At 56.6% G+C, this 19,771-nt stretch overlaps 2 protein-coding genes across 2 annotated transcripts in view; one reads left to right on the top strand and one right to left on the bottom strand.

Annotated features, from left to right (window-relative positions):
- The first annotated feature begins 4,808 nt into the window (after positions 1 to 4,808).
- Positions 4,809 to 11,715, top strand: Tmem151b (transmembrane protein 151B). Its single transcript, XM_063238796.1, has 3 exons — positions 4,809 to 5,044; positions 6,863 to 7,303; positions 8,272 to 11,715. Exons 1-3 carry the CDS (start codon positions 4,931 to 4,933, stop codon positions 9,361 to 9,363), a joined length of 1,647 nt encoding a protein of 548 aa, XP_063094866.1. The 5' UTR covers positions 4,809 to 4,930; the 3' UTR covers positions 9,364 to 11,715.
- Tcte1 (t-complex-associated-testis-expressed 1) overlaps positions 11,110 to 19,771 on the bottom strand; it is a 13,099-nt gene continuing 4,437 nt past the window's right edge. The window contains exons 2-5 of the mRNA XM_003473630.4: positions 19,166 to 19,485; positions 17,794 to 18,365; positions 14,347 to 14,796; positions 11,110 to 12,607 (exon numbers count right to left, since the gene is read on the bottom strand). Of these exons, the coding sequence (XP_003473678.2) occupies positions 12,398 to 12,607; positions 14,347 to 14,796; positions 17,794 to 18,365; positions 19,166 to 19,400 (1,467 nt within the window). The 5' untranslated portion in view covers positions 19,401 to 19,485 and the 3' untranslated portion in view covers positions 11,110 to 12,397. The remainder of the gene's footprint in view (positions 12,608 to 14,346; positions 14,797 to 17,793; positions 18,366 to 19,165; positions 19,486 to 19,771) is intronic.

Raw genomic sequence — 19,771 nt, 5'->3', positions numbered from 1 at the left:
GGCCGGACACGCCCCCAGCCACGCCCCCGATGGCGCTTCCGGCTCGAGGACCCGCCCCTCCGGAATCCCCCGGACCCGCGCTTGCGTAGGCCGGAGTCATGGTTACCGTTCTGACTCACGCCTGCGGTGATGAACTCCGCGTTCATTCATTCGCTCTCTTCGCCTTTCTTCACTCCATTTATTAATTCCGTGCGTTCATTCTTTTACTCCTCCATATCTTCTATTTATTTATTCACTTATTCATTCCTTTTTAAAATTTTTATTTTACAATGTTAAGGGTTGAACCTCAACATTGAAGGATGGCCTTCAGTACATCCCCAACTCATTTTTGCAGCATCTTGATCACATTCCTCGTGGGGAATTAGTAGGTGTGCTTAACGAATCTCAGTTTTGTTTTCACCCTTTTCCTCTCCCGTTCCTTCGTCATTTGGTCCTCTTCCCTTTCGCAAAAGATCTGTTTCTATTATCTTTTATTTTGCTCTTTAATTTACTTATAATTTGTCACTCCTTTGTTTTAGAGGAATATTTATTAATTTTCTGCACAAATTGGACGCTTGGGGTGGGATGGGGCACTGCTTCTCATTCTCTGCTGGGGCCCAGGAGTATGGGTGGAAAAGAGAACCCATTAGAATCTTTGGGGAGCAGGGCTTCCTGGGGGCGCTGCACACAGGGCCTCCTGTGTCTGTTTCCCACACACAGACCAGGGTGTGGGGCTGTGTCTCTGGAAAGTGGCTTTTCTCAGGCAGCCCACTGTCTAATGAGCCAGTGGTCATGGGCCTCCTTCCTCCCCAGGGTAAACCAGTGACCTCAGGCGGTTGTGGCAGCTGGCCCCTCCCTCTCAATGGTCCGGGAAGTTAACTTCCTCATGGTGGGGCTGGGATGGGGAGGTCCCAGGCCCAGCCCCAGCCCTAACATCTTCTCTGCCCCTGCTTTCCCTGTGTCCAGGGAGGACACCACCATCCACAGATAAGCTTCAAGCCAGCACCTCCTAACTTGCTCTTACCCATGACTCCAGCTGCCATTGGCCTTGGCCAGCAATGCTCTTAGAGGATCATATCCAAAGGAACAGCTGCTTGTATATGGGGGAACTGAACACAGGGCCTTTGCACTAGCTACAACCCCAGGCCAGCTTTCTAAAAACTTTATTTCGAGACATTATCTAAATCCCTAAGTTGCCCAGACAGGGCTGGAACTTGCAAAGCTCCTATCTCAGCTTCCCAAAGTGCTGGGATTAAACAAGCACATGCCGGCCCACTCAGGTTCCTTTTCATTTCTTGCTTTGGGTAAAGAAGTTGAATGAATCTAGGCAGCTACTAAGCAGTGTCCTACTGCCCCTCCCCCTGCAATCTCATTTTATTCATTCATCCATTCGCTTATTTCACAAAACACATATGAGACTTCTGCTATTTGCCCGACATTGTTCTTTGCGGGAAGCACAACCAACTATTACAGTAACAGTCATAAGCGACGCCCACATTCCACCACCATGAAGAAATTCCAAGGTCCAGGCTTCCTGGCAAGTGGTTTCACCAAGGCATGGACAGGACCAGGTGTAGTGGGGCACACATGGCCAACTAGTCAGTGGGGTGAGGGGCAATGAAGGTTCCATTTGGATGAGAATGGAAAGGGAGAAGGGTGGGAGAGGGAAGAAGGGCTTGGTCTTGCCCCCTGTTCTCCATCCCCTGCAAGACCCGAATGGTGAGAATGCCTTAGGCAGGAGGCTGTGAGGACCACTGGGGACAGCAGGAAGAAATGGAAACTTCCCCTTCCTTTGGGGGCACTTGGGTGCAGCTCAGGGGTAGAGCACATGTCTAGCAAGTGAAAGACCCTGAGATCCAGTGCCATGTCTTCCCTTGGGGCCAGTGTGATGTGATCTCAGATGTCCTAGCCTCCTCCCTCTTTATGCTCCCCTCCCTTTCTCAAAGTCTGCAGGAGCATCATCTGTAGATCAGTTGGTCCAAATGTGGCACAATATCTCATCTTAATACAGAAAAGCTGAGGCCCAGGGAGGTGAGCTCACTTGCCTGAGGTCTCCCAGCCAAGAACTACAAGGCCGAGATCTCTTGACCTAACCCAAATCCTGAAGTTTGTTTCAGTGAAACCTTCCTTTGTTTTTCTTTTTGAAATTTTCTTCCTTTATCAAAATAGAAGTCACAGAGATGGGCACCTGAGTCTCTGCCAGGACACAGACTTCAGGAAAGAAGCAGTGGTTTATCACTAATTCACATGAATGAAGGCTGAATTTAAGAAAACCCCAGCCCCACCAGTCAGAAATCTGCCTGGTGTGTGGCAGCCCCTTTTATGGCCACGTGAGGGCAGTATTGAGTCACACACCGCCCCTTGAACTCCCATAGTCTTCCAGTTAGCCCTCCTGACACTGCAGGAATGAATGGCAGGAGGGACTATGGCAGTGGATGACCTGGGAACTTCGGCTCAGGTTGCAGTGTGGTCAGGGCCGTGGCTTTGTCTCCTCAGCTAGACCTCCAGGACAGGCCTTTGTGGTCCTTCTGTCTCCCTGCTGGTTCCCGCTGTGGTGGCTTCATTCCCCATCTCGGCCCGCCAGGCTCATCTTCAGGAAACTGGGCTGATTTCCACAGTGACCTATGGTCAGGTGAGTGCTTTTACCCGCTTCCTCACATCCCTTTTCCTGGAGCTTCCTGAGAAAGCTAATGTGTGTGAAAGGAGAAGGCAGGAGTGCCCTTTTTTCTCTTGGGAGCTCTGAAGTTGGCCAAAAGGAGTTGGACTGTTCCCCGGGCCAGTGTTCCATGAGGTGGAGAAGCAGTGGGCGTCGGGAGGATTTTAGACATTGAATGGGCCAGACATGGTGGCTCATGCCTTCCTGTAAGAGGATCAAGGACTGCTAAGAGTTCGAGCTCACCCTGGGTTACGTGGTGCATTCAAGGCCTGCCTGCCTGAACTACATGGCCAGACCCTGTCTCATATATAAATAAGTAAATAAACACTGAACTGGCCAGCGAGGAGCCCATGCAGGTTAGGAAAGACCACCGGCACCAGGAACTCTCAAGGCCTCCGTTCTGCCTGTAGGAGTCCTGGACTTGGTGGACAGGTCTGAAACCAGGACAGGAGGTGCAGAGTTTGGCTGTGAGACCGACTTCCCCAAAAGCATGGGTGGGAGACAACTGGAATGAGCCACCAAAAGGGACTCTCCTATGCCACTGGAATGACAAGAACCCTGGCCTTTTCAGGACCACAGCCTCCTTGTTAGGAAGGATGGATCACTGCCCTGGAGAGGGTCCTTCTGGCCAGGCCTGAGGATTTCTGAATCAGTAGGTGGCAGAGCAGAGCCACTGGACCTTGTCTGCAAAGGCAAAGGAGGGAAATGGCTGGATCAGGACTGGAGGGGGGTGGCAGCCATGGCTCTCCTGTCCCAGATGAGACCCAGGAATACTTGGACACATTAATGTGCCTGTATCCCATCCCCCGGGGTCAAATACCCAGGTTTCTCCTCAAGGTGACTTCCTGCCCTGAAACGTTCCCTGGACTTTTGAATGGGAAAGATCTGAATTCTAGGAGTAGTTCTAATGCATGTTAGCAGATGACCTGATTAAGTCATGCATCTTGCCTCTGCCTTGGTTCCTTGTGGGGAAAGGAGCACAGTCACTGTATATTGAAGGCCCTAATGATACACAGTAGGGTATCAGGGTAGATGTACCCAAAGATTGATGGGTGGCCTTGATCACAGTGATGGTTCCAAGGCCTCCCCTCCCCATTAAGATTTGTTGTCCTTGTGGTTAGGAATTGGGGACAAGGTGCTGAGGATGGAACTCAGGACCTCGCACACGTTAGGCAAATGCTCTACCCCTACATGACATTCCAGCCCTAAAGGGAAAGAGTTTAATTCTGCACAGGACACACAGCAGATTCTTGTTCGCAGGACAGAGGTGCCAAGTGTGGAAAGGCTGCCTGCAGTCCCCCCAGCCTGGCGTGGCCTGTGCAACTGCTTCCCACATCCATAGTTCGGGGCCTCAGAGAATGGGCAATTGACTTTCTTGCTAAAGAATTTCTGGATGAAGAAATGAGGGCTCATAGAGGGAAAGATACTCACCCAAGGTCACCCAACTCATTAGCCAGGATTAAAAATTAGAACTCAGTTCCCCTGATCTCCAGTTTAAGGCATCGTGCTCACTCCATTCCTTCTGAATTTTGGGGGACGGAAGATGGGCAGATGGTTCAGTGGAGGCCGGTCCTGCATCCTCCTCTCTGTCCTCTGTCAGTCCTTTCTCGAATCTAGCTCCCTGCCCTCCCCAGTACCTGACTCCAGCCCCTTGGAGCCTGGCTCCTACCCGACTCTCAATCAGCACCTGGCAATGAGGACTTTTCGGGGCTAGGTCTCCTATCCCCTCCCGACCTGAGCCCCAGGACCTGGCAAGCAGAAACAGGGTGTCCGATCCCCGGCGGGGCCCCTCGCCGGGAATGACGGGATGGGGGGGCACTGCGTACCGATCTCCCCAGATAGGCACGCGGTGCACACGTCCGCGCGGTTAAGGGGTACTAGTAGCCCCTGTTGCGTCTCCCCTTTGGGGGGTGGCTAGGAGGCAGGCTTGGGGAGGGCGGAGTTTGGGGGGCCGGGGGCGGGGCTCGGCGGCGCCGGGAGGAAGGGGGGGGCGCGCTGGCTCCAGCTCGGCTCAGACAAAAGGCGGCGGCGGGAGCGGGCGGGAGGCGGAGCGGCGCCCGGAGGGCCTCAAGGTGACACCGCCCCCGGCCCCGGCCCCCCCAGCCCGGCCCCTCCAGCCCGCCCCCCACCCCTGCCCCCGCCCCCCGCGCATTCCCCGTCCCCCCTCCCCCCGGCGGGGGGTGGGGAGCAGAGCGGGCCCCGCCCCCGCCGCCCCCTCCCCGAGCCAGCGCAGGATGCCCCCGGCGCCTGGCCGCCCCCCGGGAGGTCCTGAGCACCACGCGCCCCCTCTGCGCCATGTCCCCGCCCGGGTCCGCCGCGGGAGAGAGCGCGGGCGGCGGCGGCGGCGGCGGCGGGCCCGGGGTCCCGGAGGAGCCCCTGGCGGCGGACGAGGGCCCCGCCCGAGAGGAGGTGAGAGCGGCCGCAGCGCGCCCCGGAACCCCCATCTCGGCACTCGCGCCCGGGCCAAGCGCCGCAGCCGCAGTCTGCGCCTCCCCCACCTGCGGCCCGGCTGTCCGCGGGGCGGGGCGGGGGGCGCGGGGGCGGGGCCGGGGGGGTCCCGGGCAGGGGAGGGGCGTGGGCGGGGCCTCGCAGACCCCTAGGCTCGCGCTGGAAGGGCTCGGCTCACCTGTCCCGGCGCGAGGACGCGGGGTGGGGGGCTGCAGAGATGGGAGGGGACTTGGGAGGCGGTGGTGTCACCTGGGTTGGGGGCCTACGGGTCGGTGTGTGGAAAGGCCAGAACCCCCATCCCCGGGGTCGCTGGGAGCTTGGGAGGTGCACCCTTTCTTCCAGCACTCCCCCTAGGGGTTTTAAACCCAAGAGCCTTTAAGTGTGGGTGCTAAGCTTATTCCTATTCTGAAACTGGAGACAAAGAAAGGAGGAAAGTACCAGCAACCCCCCGACCCTGCATCCTGCACACATACATGCTGCACAGCCGGTAACCAGGGGGGCCTGCAGGCAGGGCCTCTTGGGGCCAGGGCTCCCGCAGGGCGCCTGTGTCCCCATGCCAGGTAGGCTTGAGATGCCCCTTCCAGTTCCAGCTCCCTGTGGGTGCTAAATTCAAGGCCTCTGCCTGTGTCTGTGTTTGCCTTTCCACCTTCTCCGCTCCCCTAGCTGGCCTCCTGGCCAGGCTGAGGAACTGAAGGAACAAATCGGGGTCCCAGCAGGAGGCTGTGTACATGTATTGGAGACTTAGGCTACCCTTAGAAATCAAACTCAACTCTCATTTCTCCTGGCTGCTGGGTGGCAGCACTATGTGTGGCACCACTATGAGTGGCACCCAGGATGCAGGGAGTGAGGCATGGGCCCTGCCAGACGGTAAACAACTCTAAACAACTCACCGTGCAGAGCACTTGAGGAGACAGGCCCTAGGAGAGGACCAGAGACCTTGTGACAAATGGCTGGACTTCAAATACATTCCTCCTGCTCCCTTCCCTGTCCCCATCCCCATCTTGTCCCCAGGCACATGTCTCTGCCTTTTTGGATCCTCTCTCCCCAGTTGCCTTCTGCTTGGGAACCCCAGCCCCTCCCTCCTGTTTTAGAATTTGGAAAAGGATGTTAGGGTCCAGCAAGAAGACTTGAGGGAGGACGGGGCTCTGGAATGTGTGACTGAGCTGGGGCAGGCTTCTTCCTCCTCCAGAGAAAGTATTGGGGGGCTGTGTGAGTGTTAGGGAGGTGGGTGGATCAAAGGGGGAGTGGCTCCCAGGACAGGGATTAAAAGTACCTGCCAGAAATCAGGGCCTCACCTGTTAAGGGCCAGGTGATCTCAGGGTGTCCCTCCCCTGTTTCCTTGAACACCTGGAGGGGGTCTGGGCTGGGGACCTACCTTTGCTGATGCCTGTCTGTCTGTCCTCCCTTCCCCCCCATCCACACTTTTTCCCATTTCACTGTGGTCTTTGCATCTGTCTTTGGACTATCTCTGGGTGCCATCCTGCCCCTCTGTGTCTTTGCTTCCTGGGCCTCCATCCCTGGCTCTCATTCTTCTCTGCCCCTTGGGGTGTCTCTCTCTCTCTGCGCTTTCCTGTATTGGCTTTCTGATCCCTTTTTCTGACCTCATGATGCCCTCTGGGTCACTCACTTCTGTGTTTATTTCTGGTCTCTGTCTCTCATGTTTGTCTTATGTTTTTTCCCCTATCTCTGCCTCTGTCTCTGCCTCTGCCTCTCCATCCTGCATCCATTTCTTTGTCTCACCTCCTGCTCATCCTGGCCCCTCCCTGCCCATCTGAGCAGCAGCGACCCATCCAGCCCTCTTTCACCAAGTCCCTCTGCCGTGAGTCCCACTGGAAGTGCCTCCTGCTGTCGCTGCTCATGTACGGCTGCCTGGGGGCAGTGGCCTGGTGCCACGTCACCACAGTGACCCGCCTCACCTTCAGCAGCGCCTACCAGGGCAACAGCCTCATGTACCACGACAGCCCCTGCTCCAATGGCTACGTCTACATTCCCCTGGCCTTCCTGCTCATGCTGTATGCTGTCTACCTGGTGGAGTGTTGGCACTGCCAGGCCCGCCATGAGCTGCAGCACCGCGTGGATGTGAGCAGCGTGCGGGAGCGTGTGGGCCGCATGCAGCAGGCCACGCCCTGCATCTGGTGGAAGGCCATTAGCTACCACTACGTCCGCCGCACCCGCCAGGTCACCAGGTACCGCAATGGAGATGCTTATACCACCACCCAGGTGAGCAGCCACGAAAGATGAGAAAGAACCTGGTGGGGGGTAGGAGGTCAGTGATAAGCTCACAGCAGCAGACACAGCCAGGGCCATTCTGTCAGGACTTCACATGTGTGCCGTCATTTATTTAATCCTGATAACAGCTCTATGAGATAGGCACTGTCCCCATTTTACAGATAAGAAAACTGAAGCACAGAGAGGTTAAGTACTCGCCCAAAGTCAAACTGCTAGTATGTGGAGGTGAGGGCTCCCAGTGTAGACTGTTTAGGACTGAAAGTCTGCAGATGGCTTCCCAGGTGGCTTCTCACAGCACATGCACACCTGTTGGGTGAGGCAGTGGCCATCTGGTTCCCTTTCTCTTAGTCTCAGAGACTTGCCCACAGCCTGTATTTACTGAGCAGCAGTGCTAGACTCAAACTGAGATCCTGGAACCCCATCCCAGGCTCTCTGAGTAGATGGATGTGGGGGGCCTTACAGGGAGCCCCAGAGCCATCAGCACTGCCAGGATTAGACCGTCTGGATCTTGGAGGAGGAGAGGTTGCCAGAGGTGGTAGGCATTGTCATTGACTGTGCAGGCAGCCAAGGCCTTGACAGGAGACTGGAGAGGAGGGCTCCCTTGGAGCCAGCATCCTCTTGTAAACACACAGGTCAGAGGGCAGAAGCTGGGGGGCCTGTGATGGCTGAGAAGCAGTGGGACAGCACAGGCAGATGTGGCCAAGGGTCAGGCCAGCCAGAGTGCGGGTTTGTGGCCAAGATTCGGCCCCAGGGGGCACAGGGAGGACTGGGTTCCCGTCCCATCTCGTTTTTAACGCACTGGTTAAGCCTCGGGTCCCAGTTGTAAAGCACATGGTGATGTCTTGTGGGGCTCCAGCAGGTACCCAGAGTGGGACAGGCGCAGGGGCATATGATTAGGAAACGCAGCATGAGGGGGTTGGTGGGGGGGTGGTCCGAGACTGCAGCTTCCTCACCTGCAGGTCTACCACGAGCGCGTCAACACGCACGTGGCCGAGGCCGAGTTTGACTATGCCCGTTGCGGCGTCCGGGACGTGTCCAAGGCGCTGGTGGGGCTGGAGGGTGCGCCCGCCACGCGGCTGCGATTTACCAAGTGCTTCAGCTTCGCCAGCGTGGAGGCGGAGAACGCGTACCTGTGCCAGCGCGCACGCTTCTTCGCGGAGAATGAGGGCCTGGACGACTACATGGAGGCGCGTGAGGGTATGCACCTGAAGAACGTGGACTTCCGGGAGTTCATGGTGGCCTTTCCGGACCCGGCACGGCCGCCCTGGTATGCGTGCTCGTCGGCCTTCTGGGCCGCAGCGCTGCTCACACTGTCGTGGCCACTGCGCGTGCTGTCCGAGTACCGCACGGCCTACGCGCACTACCACGTGGAGAAGCTCTTTGGCCTCGAGGGCCCGGGCTCTGCTGGGGGCCTGAGCCCCGGCGACGAGCTGCTGCCCCCACTGGCGCACCGTCTGCCGCGCGTGGACACGGTGGACAGCACGGAGCTCGAGTGGCACATACGCTCCAACCAGCAGCTGGTGCCCAGCTACTCCGAGGCGGTGCTCATGGACCTGGCGGGCCGCAGTGCGCATGCCCGGGGCTTCGCACCCTCCTGTCGCTATGGTGGCGTGGGTGGCCCTGGCGCGGCCCCGCTGCGTCGCAGCTGCGAGCAGTGCCAGCGCGCCGCCAGCAGCTCCTCCATTTTCTCGCGCAGCGCGCTCAGCATCTGTGCCAGCCCGCGCGCAGCACCGGGGCCCGGCGGGGGTGTGGGGGGCGCGGGCAGCCGCTTTTCCCTCGGCCGCCTCTATGGCTCACGGCGCAGCTGCCTGTGGCGCAGTCGGAGTGGCAGCGTCAATGAGGCCAGCTGCCCCACAGAGCAGACCCGTCTGTCCAGCCAGGCCAGCATGGGGGACGATGAGGACGACGATGAGGAGGAGGCTGGGCCGCCGCCGCCCTACCATGATGCGCTCTACTTCCCGGTCCTCATTGTGCACCGGCAGGAGGGGTGCCTGGGCCACAGCCACCGGCCACTGCATCGCCACGGCTCCTGCGTGGAGACCTCACTGTGAGGGGCCCCTGGATGGGTCCACGCGCCCCTTGCCGAACTGTGTGTCCCGCGTGGAGCAGGGGAGTGTGGGGGTCACCCAGGCCAGGTGTGGAAGGAATAGAACAGAAGGGTTCTGGAGAGACCCCCATGGGGCCAAGAGCGACCTAGCCTGGACACAGGGACAGAGCATGAGAAGGCGTGGCTCCCCAGAACCCCAACTGCAGGCAGAATGACTCCTCCACCACTCCCACAGTTCATGAAGGCTCACCCCCCTCTCCGCACACACCAGAGATTTCCCGTGCAGCCTCCCACCGGCCTGACTGTTAGTGGCAACTATGCGGGGAGTGGGGGACCTGGGCTGAGCCGCCTCGGGAGGGTGTGTCTCCCTGGGCAGCAGGGTGGTGTGCAGATACAGGAGGGGCACCTGGGACTTTACTGACCCTTGGGACCTTTGCTGGGAACAGCAGGGGTAGCTGCTATCCAGCTGACGCGTTCAGAGCCAGGTGGCAGCCCCAGCACAGTCCCCACACCGTGGCAATGTGGCCGTTCTCTTCTTGGCGTTGGCCCCAGAGCTCGGGGCTTCCTCTCACCCTCTTCCTGCACTGTTGTTTGTCACTGGGCCCCAGGAGCAGGTCCTGAGGGATTGTGCTCATGGCACCACGTCACTCTCTTCTATCCTCCTGGGACAGGGCCCTTCAGCCCTTTCTGGAAACTCTGTAGCCTCCTCCCTGAGTTCGGGTGGGTTCTGATGCCACCTCGGCGGCTGGTGTGAAAGCCGGCCAGGGTGAGTGACACAAGAGATGCACCTGATGACAGGTGGGCCCTGGGGCACAGAGGGCAGTGGAGGGTGGAGGGGCAGGATCTCTGAAGGGGAGCCCTTACCTCCCCAGACCTCTGGGGAGGAGTAGCGCAGTCTCGCCCCTCACCCTTGCCTCTGTGGGCTGAGGAACTGGTCACTGGCCCAAACTGGAGGGACACTTGATTCCAGTGGCAGGAATTATCCAACTCTGCCAAACTTCATCTCCATTTATGCCCTGAGCAGAAGCCCTGTCGTGTGTCCCAGGGTCTTCAGAGGGGCACCCTGCCACTGCCTGGGGGCGTTGGCCCTGTTCCCCAGAGCTCCATTCTGACGTTTCTCCCCCGTGCTTCCCGCCACCTGCCCCGGTGTGCTTGGTGTGCATGTCTTTGTACAGCCCTTCGCCTTCCCAGCTGCCCGGCTCCTTTCCCAGCACACTTAGGGCCTGGGAACCAGGTTCACATCTCGGGCACCCAGGCATTGTGCCCCAGATGCTTCTTGCTTCTCTGCTGCCATCAGAGCTCTGCTGTTGGCCTCTCCTGGCCACTTTCCTGCCCGTCCTCCCCCTTTCTGGCTAGACCCACACCTGCACGGAGGTGTGGCCTCCAGCTATGCAATATCGCCTCTATCTCCTGCTCTCCTCAGGGGAACGAGGATGGGGGCAGACTGTGGGGGGCACTCTGGCCCATGGATCATCAAGGTGCACAGAGATGGGTGAGGGAGGAGAGGCCAGAGAGGGAGTAGTTGGGGCAGAAAGGCACAGCTGCCCACCTGCCTGCCAGCTCACAAACCCATCGGGACCCTGAGTCTGTGCTCCTCGGGGCCTGGCAGTGGGAACACCCCTCTCAGGAGGTGCAGCGGGTCCCCGTTATTATTTCACGTGTATCAATCATTTCTGCTAGGTGTGCTCACCCAGTCAGCCTCGCCTCGCACATACGCACAGACTTAGAGAGAAACTGATTCTTTGGTCTATTTTCTTGGTAGCTTTTATTGATTGCCAGGGAAAATGAAAACCAGAAAATTAATTAATCTCTAAAATTAAACTTTACACTGAATGTTCTTGTTTCTCTAATTAGAACCTCTGCTAGCAGCGGTGGCCACACACACACACCCTCCCACCTACACGTTTGCACTCTGAAACCGTTTGAGGGTGTCAGGCATGAAGGATTCAAGGCCACCCAGACAGGCACATGTGCGTTACCCCGCTCAAGCCCCTGTGGTGCTCTGCTCAGCGGCTGCTTGTTGGAAGGGGTCCCTGGAGAGTGGGTGCCGCTGGGATATGGTTGAAATTCATGACCCAGCCCTTGGGGACCTAGGCCTGAGCATCAGCCCCTTGGGCATCCTGGCTGATGTGATTCCTGTAGTTGTGGCCAAGCTGAGCAGCTGCAGAGTGACAGGGACTCATGCAGGGCACCTGGAAGGCTCCCCATGTCTGGGGACAAGGGCTGTCAGGCGGGCTGGGCCTGGCCGGGAGGAGCAATTGGGTGCATCACACTGTGGCCTTTCTGTCCTGGATTTCCAAGTGCAAAGATTGTACAAATCTAACTGGTGGATAATAAAGTTGCGATGACTCACCGACCTCCCCTCTGGTGTGGCATTTCTTACCCCTCCAGCAAGAGTGTCACCAGGTTCTCCCAGCAGCCACCACTGACAGCTGCCTTCCTGTATCCCAGGGTCCCCTTCCCAGGTGAAAAGTGGGGATTGATGGTGTGGCCTGTAAAACTGGGTCACATAAAGCAGAGTCGAGCAGTGGGGAGGTGACATCTTCAGGAGTAAGTGTAACAGGAAGATTCCGGCATCATTGTACTGTAGCTACAGTGTGTGTGTGTGTGTGTGTGTGTGTGTGTATGTGCTTGTGTATGCATGCGTGTGTGCACATGCGTGAAGGTCAAGGATCCCATCAGTAGCCGGGGGTGGGGAGATGGAGGAGAGTCATCTACATGGGCAGCACGCATGGGAGTCCATCTGCCTAATTCCTGGAAGAAGTCATCTTTTTCAGGGATCTAATGACACCACTTTGTGGGCCCCACAGCAGGGTCTCCACTTAATACCTTTTCTCCCTTACCGGGAACCTCCTTGCCTTGTGTCTTTATGCCTTCAATCCTCAGTTGCTCCTTCGGAGGATGTTCGAGTCCCTCTTTCCCTCCCTCTGGACTGGAGTGACCTTTAGCAGCAGGGTGTGTGGGAAGGGCAGGGAATGAGGGACAGGGCTGGAGTGGTGACCCCTGGTCTCTGGTCACTGCCTGGCCCCAGTTGCACCTTATGCCACAGATTTCCCAGGGCCACTGGCAGTGACAGGTAACACGAAGTGGCCAGGGTTCAAGGCCTGCTGGCGGGCAGCTTCCCTGTTGGTGTGGAGGGCCTGGCCGATGAGGTACTCGCACTCCTGGGTGATATCTGACAAGCGCAAGTCAAACTCCAAGAGGGTCTTGTTGTCCGACACGCCCTCCAGGAGCTGCTTCCCGCCATCCTGGGAGGACAGAAGGGAAAGAGTCATGGCACATCAAGGTCGGGTGACAGCCACACACACAACTGATAAGAGATGAGGTTGCCATTAACTCTGCTGCACGCTGATCTACTCCTGCTTATTCAGACAGCGTGGTCAAGACCCACTAACGTGGCTGTCCACCCCAGTGACCATGACCTTGCTTTTCTACCCCCACGCAGGGCCTGGGGGCAAACCTGTCTAAGATCAGAGGAGGAGAAGCTCAGAGGAGCCAGCTCTGGGCAGCTTCTCCTCACCCTGACCAGAGAATGAGGAGGAGCAGTGCTGTCCCTCTACCTCTGCCTGCTGCCAGGCAGGATGCCAAACTGCAGTATCTCTCGGGAGAGGAGAGGAGGCCCAGAGAGGCCAAAGCCATGGGCAGATGGCGGAGCTCAGCATGGCCCTGAATCCAGGGGTCTGGCTGGTGCAGGACCCTAGCCCAGGGCTTCTGGTCATGTGAGGACTGAGTGTCCCCCTGCGTCCTGGCCAAGCTGTCTATGACTTGTAGTAGGAGCACCCCTGTGGGGACAGCAGAGGGAGGCTGAAGGGCAGCCAGTTGGGAGTCTAACCGGAGCACACAGGGCCCCCCTGCAGTCCTTCACCCATGCTCTTTTGTGTGGGGTGGGCCAGGTCAGGGTGAAGATTAGAACACTGCTGTCCTATGGAAGAATCCCACTTGTGGTTTGGGAAGGAAATGTAATGGGTTACAAAAACACTGAAAAAAAAAATGAATACAGTAGAACCTAAAGGAAAACATCAGGCCGGGCATGGTGGCACACACATGTAATCCCAGCACTTTGGGAGGCTGAGGCAGGAGAGTCACTGTGAGTTTGAGGCCAGCCTGGGCTACATAATAAGTTCAAGGCCAACCTGGACTACAAAGTGAGACCTTGACTTGAAAAAAAAAAGTGTACATTAGCATAAATCACAAGCAGAAAAAGTAGATTTCAATGACATCTATCTACCTTTCTACAGGTGTTCATGTAATTTGTTCCCTCCCAACAGAGGTGGGAATTAAGACACACACACCTTTTTTTTGCTTTTTTGAGACAGGGTCTCGCTATGTAGTTCAGACTGGCCTTGGGCTCACTTTGTAACCAAGGCTGGTCTCAGACTTGCAACCATCCTCCTGCCTCAGCCTCCCGAGTGCTGGGATTATAGGAGTGCACCACCATGGGCTCACCCTGAGCCCCTTTAAGAATATCTTTAAAAGGTTTGTGACAGAGTCTCTCTAAGTCACTAGATTGTCCAGGCTGGAACTTGTGATTTCCCTGCTTTATCCCCCCAGAGTGCTGGGTGACAAGCACCACCAGCCTGGTGTACTTTACATTTCTTCTTCCATGATTTGGTCAAGAAAATTTGAGAAACATGTTTTTGTTTTTGTATTTTGAAATACTGTTTGTTACAGAAGACTCAGGCTAGGCTTCAGCATGACTTGGTAATGCAGTGCTTGCCTAGAAAAGACAGGCTGGGCTGGAGGGCAGTGGTAAACCACATGCCTGCCATGCACGAGGCCCTGGGATTGATCCCCAGCACTACACACACCAAAAAGAAAGTCTCATTTTCATAGGTAACTGTGAAGACAAAAGGGAAAGGAGCAGATGTTGGGGACACCCCTCGACTCTGCATGTATGCATGAGTGACATTGCATGTAGCACCAGAAGCCCAAGGTCCCAGTGTTCCTCCTGCAGGCAGCCCGCCCCGCTCCCAGAGGCCTGGCTCACCGGCCCGATGTGGTTGCAGGACAGGTTGATGCTGGTGAGCGTGGTGTTGACCGAAAGGACCTGAGACAGGAGTGTGGCCGTGGGCTCAGACAGCTCATTGCCGCCCAGGTGCAGGGTGGTGAGGCACGTGTTAAACAGCAGGGCGTGTGCTAGGGCCTGGCCGCCCTCGTCCTCGATGCAGTTGAGGCGCAGGTTGAGGGACAGAAGGTTGGTGTTGTGTGTCAGGGCGTGAGCCAGAGCCTGGGCCCCAGGCGCACGCACGCGGTTGTTGGCCAGGTTGAGCACACGCAGGTGGCTGTGGCTGAGCAGCTTGGCAGCGCCACGTGCCCCGCGGTCCCCGATGAGGTTGTGTGACAGGTCCAGCTCCTCAAGGGCCGGGTGGTCAAGCAAACTGCGGATCAGAATGCGGGCCTTCTCGTCATCCACGCGGCTGCGGGTCAGCCTGAAAATCTGCGGGTGGGCAGAAGGTGACCGGCCTGCTGCCTGCGCACCTTCTGTAGGTGGCCAGCTGGGTGGGGCAGCCCATCCTGTGACACAGAATTGGTGGCAGGAGGAAGAGGCTACTATTGGTCAAGTGATTACTACGGACGGGCACACTGCCAGCATGGTTGATAACCATTTCCCTGGCCACCAGCCCCCTGTGGAGTCGGGCCTGTTCTCTCCACTCTGGGCAGAGAAAGGCTCAGGAAAGTTCCATTACTCAACCAGAGGTGCAGATTTGGAATTCAGGTCTGTCTGATGCCCCAGCCTCCCACTGTTTGCTCCCACTCTGCTGGCTGATGAAATCTCTTTATCTCTCTCTGTCTCTGTCTTGTGGTACCAAGGATTGAACCCAGCATCTTTGCACTGAATTACATCCCCAGACACCCTCACTTTTTCCCCCCAGCCCTTATAAATAAAAAAAATTTTAAAGCCAAAGTTGCTACACTACCTAGGCTAGGCTAGAACTTTGGATCCTCCTGCCTCAGCTTCCCAAGTGCTGGCATCAGACACATGTACCATCATGCCTGACTTTCGAGTTTCTTCTTAGGCAAATCTAAAGCCTTTACCTATTTCTGCTTTTCTCTCTACCTTCCCAGTCAAGATCTTGGCAAAGCTGATCATAGCACCCCCTCCTCTCCTCTTGGGCTCCTGCCCCGGCCCTGGCACCCCACTGCAGTTTCCCCAGGAACTCCCAGGCTTTCTAAGTCAGCCCCCAGTGCCAAGAACGCCGCACCTCACTCCTCCTCCTGGAACGCACCCTTCACGGCTCAGGCACACAATGCCAGGTCCCTTCGCTCCTGCCTCACGTTTCTGGCAGGCTCTGCTCCCATTGTCACCTGCCAGTGTCTCCGGGCCCTCTTCTGGCTCCCTTAGGTGTGCCACGCTGAGCCCACACTTGTGAAGCTGGCACCCATTTCCAGGCTTTGTTCAGATCTCTCCCAAGAGCTGCTCTGCCGGAGGATGCCGTGCCAGGCCACCTCACAGTAAAACCCAGCCCTCCTCCTGCCATCGCCATCCTGCCAGTGGCCTCTCCAACCATCTGGTCTCCCAGGCAGGAAGGCCTGATGCCTCCAGCGCCTTCCTCCTCTTCACCTCCTTATGCCAGTGAGGCTGCTGATGCAATTGCTCAAGCTCCTTTCCTCTACTCTCTCTCTCCTCCCCTCTCTGCAGGCCAAGTCAAGGTTCCAGCAACCCTTGTCTTTGTCTCCACGTGGCAGGGAACTCCCAGGTGACTGCCATGTCCTCAACCCAACAACATGAAGTTCCCCTGCTAAAACCTCCACAGTGCTATGACTTGGAAGCAGTGGTATCCCTGCAGGCCCGAAGCTACACACAGCACCAGCCCCCAGCGTCTTGAGCTAAAGACTCCCCTTTTTCTTTTCTTTGTTTCTTTCTTTCTCTCTCTGTTTTTTTTTTTTTTTTTTGTACTGGGGATTGAACTCACAACCTCACACTTGCCAGGCAGGCTAAATTCCTGGCCCATCTTTTTTTTTGTCTTTTTGAGACAGGGTCTCACTATGCAGTTCAGGCTAAACTTCAGCTCACTTTATAGCCCACGATGGTCTCAAACTTACAACGTTCCTCCTGCCTCAGCGTCCTGAGTGCTGGGATTACAAATCTGTGCCACCATGCCTGGCTACTCCTCTTTTCTTTACAAAGTGCCCAGCTTTGGTTACTTTGTGACAGCAACAGAAAATAAAAAAATTCAGATGGTGCCTGGAGCTCCTCAAGAAAGCCAGATCCCTGACAAGGCCTGCTTTCTCCAGGAGCATGGAGCCTTCCGCCCTGCTCCCCCACGCTGGCTCCACCAACACAGCCCGCTCTGCCAGGCCCTGGATTGGCCCTGCTGTCCCGTCAGGGGCCTACATGTGCTGCTTCCCACTGGAACAGCTCCCCTCTTTCCCTTGTCTACAGCCCCCCGCCCCATCTCTGCATAGTGACACTGCTCCAGGAAGCCTTCTCTGGCGAGGAGAAATGCACCTTTATAATCACACATAAGAATGTCTCTTTTGCAGGGGATTCAGCTCAGTGCCATAATGCCTGCTGTCAAGCACAAGGTCCTGAGTTCGATTGCTGGTACAAAAAAAAAAAAAAAAAAAAAAAAGGAAAGAAAGAAAAAGAAAAGCCTACAAAAAAAGAATGTTTCTTGGGGCTGGGGATTTAGCTCAGCGGAATAAGCACCTGCCTTGCAAGCAGGCAGTTGTGAGTTCAATCCCTGGTACTGATTAAAAAAAAAAAGAAAGAAAGAAAGAAATAGGAAGAACGTTTCTTTTTACAGGTGCACACCTGTAATCCCTGGGGGAGGCCAAGGCGAGGAGGATCACAAGTTCGAGCCCAGCTTAGTGATTGGCAGCACAGTAGCTCTGACACACACACACATGCACACACACATGCACACATGTATACATGCGCATGCACGCGCACGCACACACACACACGTCTTTTCTTTATAGCACTTATCCTAATTAGGGGTGCAAGAAACAATACAGGATGCCCAGGCTGGGGGTATGGCTCAATGATGGGAAACAAACACAACCCTAAACCAAGGGGTCCTGCTTAAATTAAAATTTCAGACAGACAAATGTGTCCCATGTGATGTTTGGGACATACTTCTACAAAATCATTTGCTATTTGTCTGAAATGCAGTCAACTGGGTGCCCTGTGTTTCAGCTGCAGTCTGCAAACTCCACCCCCACCCCCCAGCTTGAAGCAATTAGTGCTTTTTATCGCGGCCTCAGCTGCAGAGGCCACCCGGGGTGACTGTCAACGCAGGGCCACCTCTTCAGCACCCAGGACAGGGCCTGGAGTAAAGATGTTTGTTGATGACTAAGCAAGCCCAGAGTTCAGTTTGCAGCAACAAAAGCAGCTCTGTCCATGAATGGAAAGGAGACAGGAGGAAGGCGATGGCAGGAAAGGAAATCGAGGAGGGCACAGAGAGCCCGGGGCGGGGCGCTGAGAAGATACCTTGAGTGTGTGGCAGGCCTTGATGGTAGCCGCCAAGGAGTGGCAGTCCTGGTAGGTGAAGAGGAAGAGCTTCCACTCGAAATTCATGCCACAGTCTTTGACACCATACACCAGGTCCAGCTCCTCCAGCTGGCTCAGGCCGGCCACCAGCGGGCCCAGCGTGTAGTGATCGGCGCTGATTTCCTCGGGTTCCCCTTCGCTGGCTGAATCTGACTGGTCTCCCGCCACACGGGGTGGGGCCGGCAGGTACACAGGCGGGAGGAGCTGGTCAACACGGAGGCTGCGAATGAAGTCCTTGCAAAGGGGCAGCAGGTCGAGGATGGTGCCAGGGTCCGTGGTGCCAGGGATGAAGTGGCACAGCAGACCCTCCATGTGTCGCTCGAAAAACAGGCGCTTCCAGCTGCCACCGTGCCGGGCCACGTGGCACACAGGCCAGCGGTGCATGCAGCAGCGGCGCCAGTAGCCCTCGTCGTCGATGAGATTGGCAGTCACGGCCAGGGGCAGGTCAGGTGGCAGTTGGCTCAGGACCTTCTGCTGGTATTCTGGAGGCAGCTGCTTCAGGATTGGGTTTTCTTTGGGAGCAGAGGAGAAAAAACAGGGGTGGGGGGGTCATAGCTCTGGGGGCAACATAGCGCCCTGTTTTGGTGATGTTTCTGCAGCTGGACAGGCAGTGTCCAGTCTTGGGTAGGATCAGTCTGTGGAGGCACACGGGTTGTCACCTAGTCCAATGGAGGAGATAGTCCCTGATCCAGAGCCTGCTTGTCTGATGTGATTCATTCATTTCAAACAAATGCATCTGGAGCCAGGCATAGAGGTGCATGCTGGTAAACTCTGTGCTCAGGAGGCTGAGGCAGAAGGGTTGCCATCAGTTTGAGGCCAGCCTGAGCTACATCATGAGACCCTGTCTCTAAAGTAAAACAAACAGCAACAGCAACAAAACAAGTGTATCTGTCTGACATGTGCTGTGTGCAGGACAATGCCAGCAGGGCTGAGCCCCAAGGGTGGGGGGCAGGTTGCCCTGACCTCCGGAATCTCACATTCCAGCCAGCGAAGACAGAGAGGGAAAAGATGAAAAAAGCACATATAGGTCAGGTGGCCATCATTTTTGGAGACAGAAGGATGGCCCTGTCTTCAGAGACCTGCAGTCAGGGCACAGAGGCCACTCTCCCCTCACCCATGTTCTTTGGACTGAGTATGGTCCCAGAGCAAGCCAGGAAGCCACATGTGCTGGGGCTCAGAGTTCTGGGTGAAGGGTATGGGCCAAGGGGGGCCTCTGGCTAGGGCAGTGAAGGGCAGGAATGGCAGAGTCTGCTGGGAGCCTAGAAGTGGGGTCTGCAGGGCGTGGGGGCCCTCCTCCCTCCTACAGACTCACTCTGGAAGTTTCTGATGATGTTCTGGATGCAGAGCTCCGTGAGGAGGGGCACAATGGCCAGTGACCACTCAGTGTCCTCAGCAATGAGCCTGCGCATGCGGCGGAAATTCGGAACAGTGCGTTTGGCAGGCTGCTGGCCCGTGGCTGGATTGTGGGCTGCAACAGAGGGGGACCTCGGGACCAAGGGGGACCAGCTGAGTTTGGGCGATGTGGGTGGGGGCCGGGAGTCCTGCATGCTGAGTGCTGGTAACAAGGGGGCAGGAGGCCCCTAGTTGACCTGGACACAAGACGCTGCTTAAGTCCTTGATACTGGTGGGGACCTGGAACGAGAGGAAGTGAGAGAGGTGAGGATTTGGAGGCATTTAGAGTGCAGAGCTAGCATAGATGCTGGTGCAAATCTCAGCCACCAGCTGTGTGGCCTTGGGCAGGTAACTGAACCTCTCTGAGTTTCCTGCTGCCTCTGTGAAATGAGAGGATTATTAGGGGGAGGGAGTGAAATCCTGACTGAAGGAAGCAGAGTAAACTGTCTGGCACATGAAACTGTAGCAAGCAGCTGAGGAGACTCACTCTTTAGCACCCGCATGCACTGCACACTCCTTTATGTGT

The sequence above is a fragment of the Cavia porcellus genome, unplaced genomic scaffold, assembly GCF_034190915.1.
Source record: "Cavia porcellus strain 051 isolate PalLab524CR breed Dunkin Hartley unplaced genomic scaffold, mCavPor4.1 scaffold_28, whole genome shotgun sequence".
NCBI classification, from domain to species: domain Eukaryota; kingdom Metazoa; phylum Chordata; class Mammalia; order Rodentia; family Caviidae; genus Cavia; species Cavia porcellus.
The sequence above is the reverse complement of the archived record's forward strand: the minus strand, read 5'-3'. Positions and strand labels throughout refer to the sequence as shown.

Bases quoted from the DNA above. Each gene is read 5' to 3' on its own strand.
- Tmem151b (XM_063238796.1), top strand. From the start codon at position 4,931: ATGTCCCCGCCCGGGTCCGCCGCGGGAGAGAGCGCGGGCGGCGGCGGC. The intron at 5,045-6,862 runs GTGAGAGCGGCC...CCATCTGAGCAG, and splicing joins AGGGCCCCGCCCGAGAGGAG to CAGCGACCCATCCAGCCCTC. The intron at 7,304-8,271 runs GTGAGCAGCCAC...CCTCACCTGCAG, and splicing joins ATGCTTATACCACCACCCAG to GTCTACCACGAGCGCGTCAA.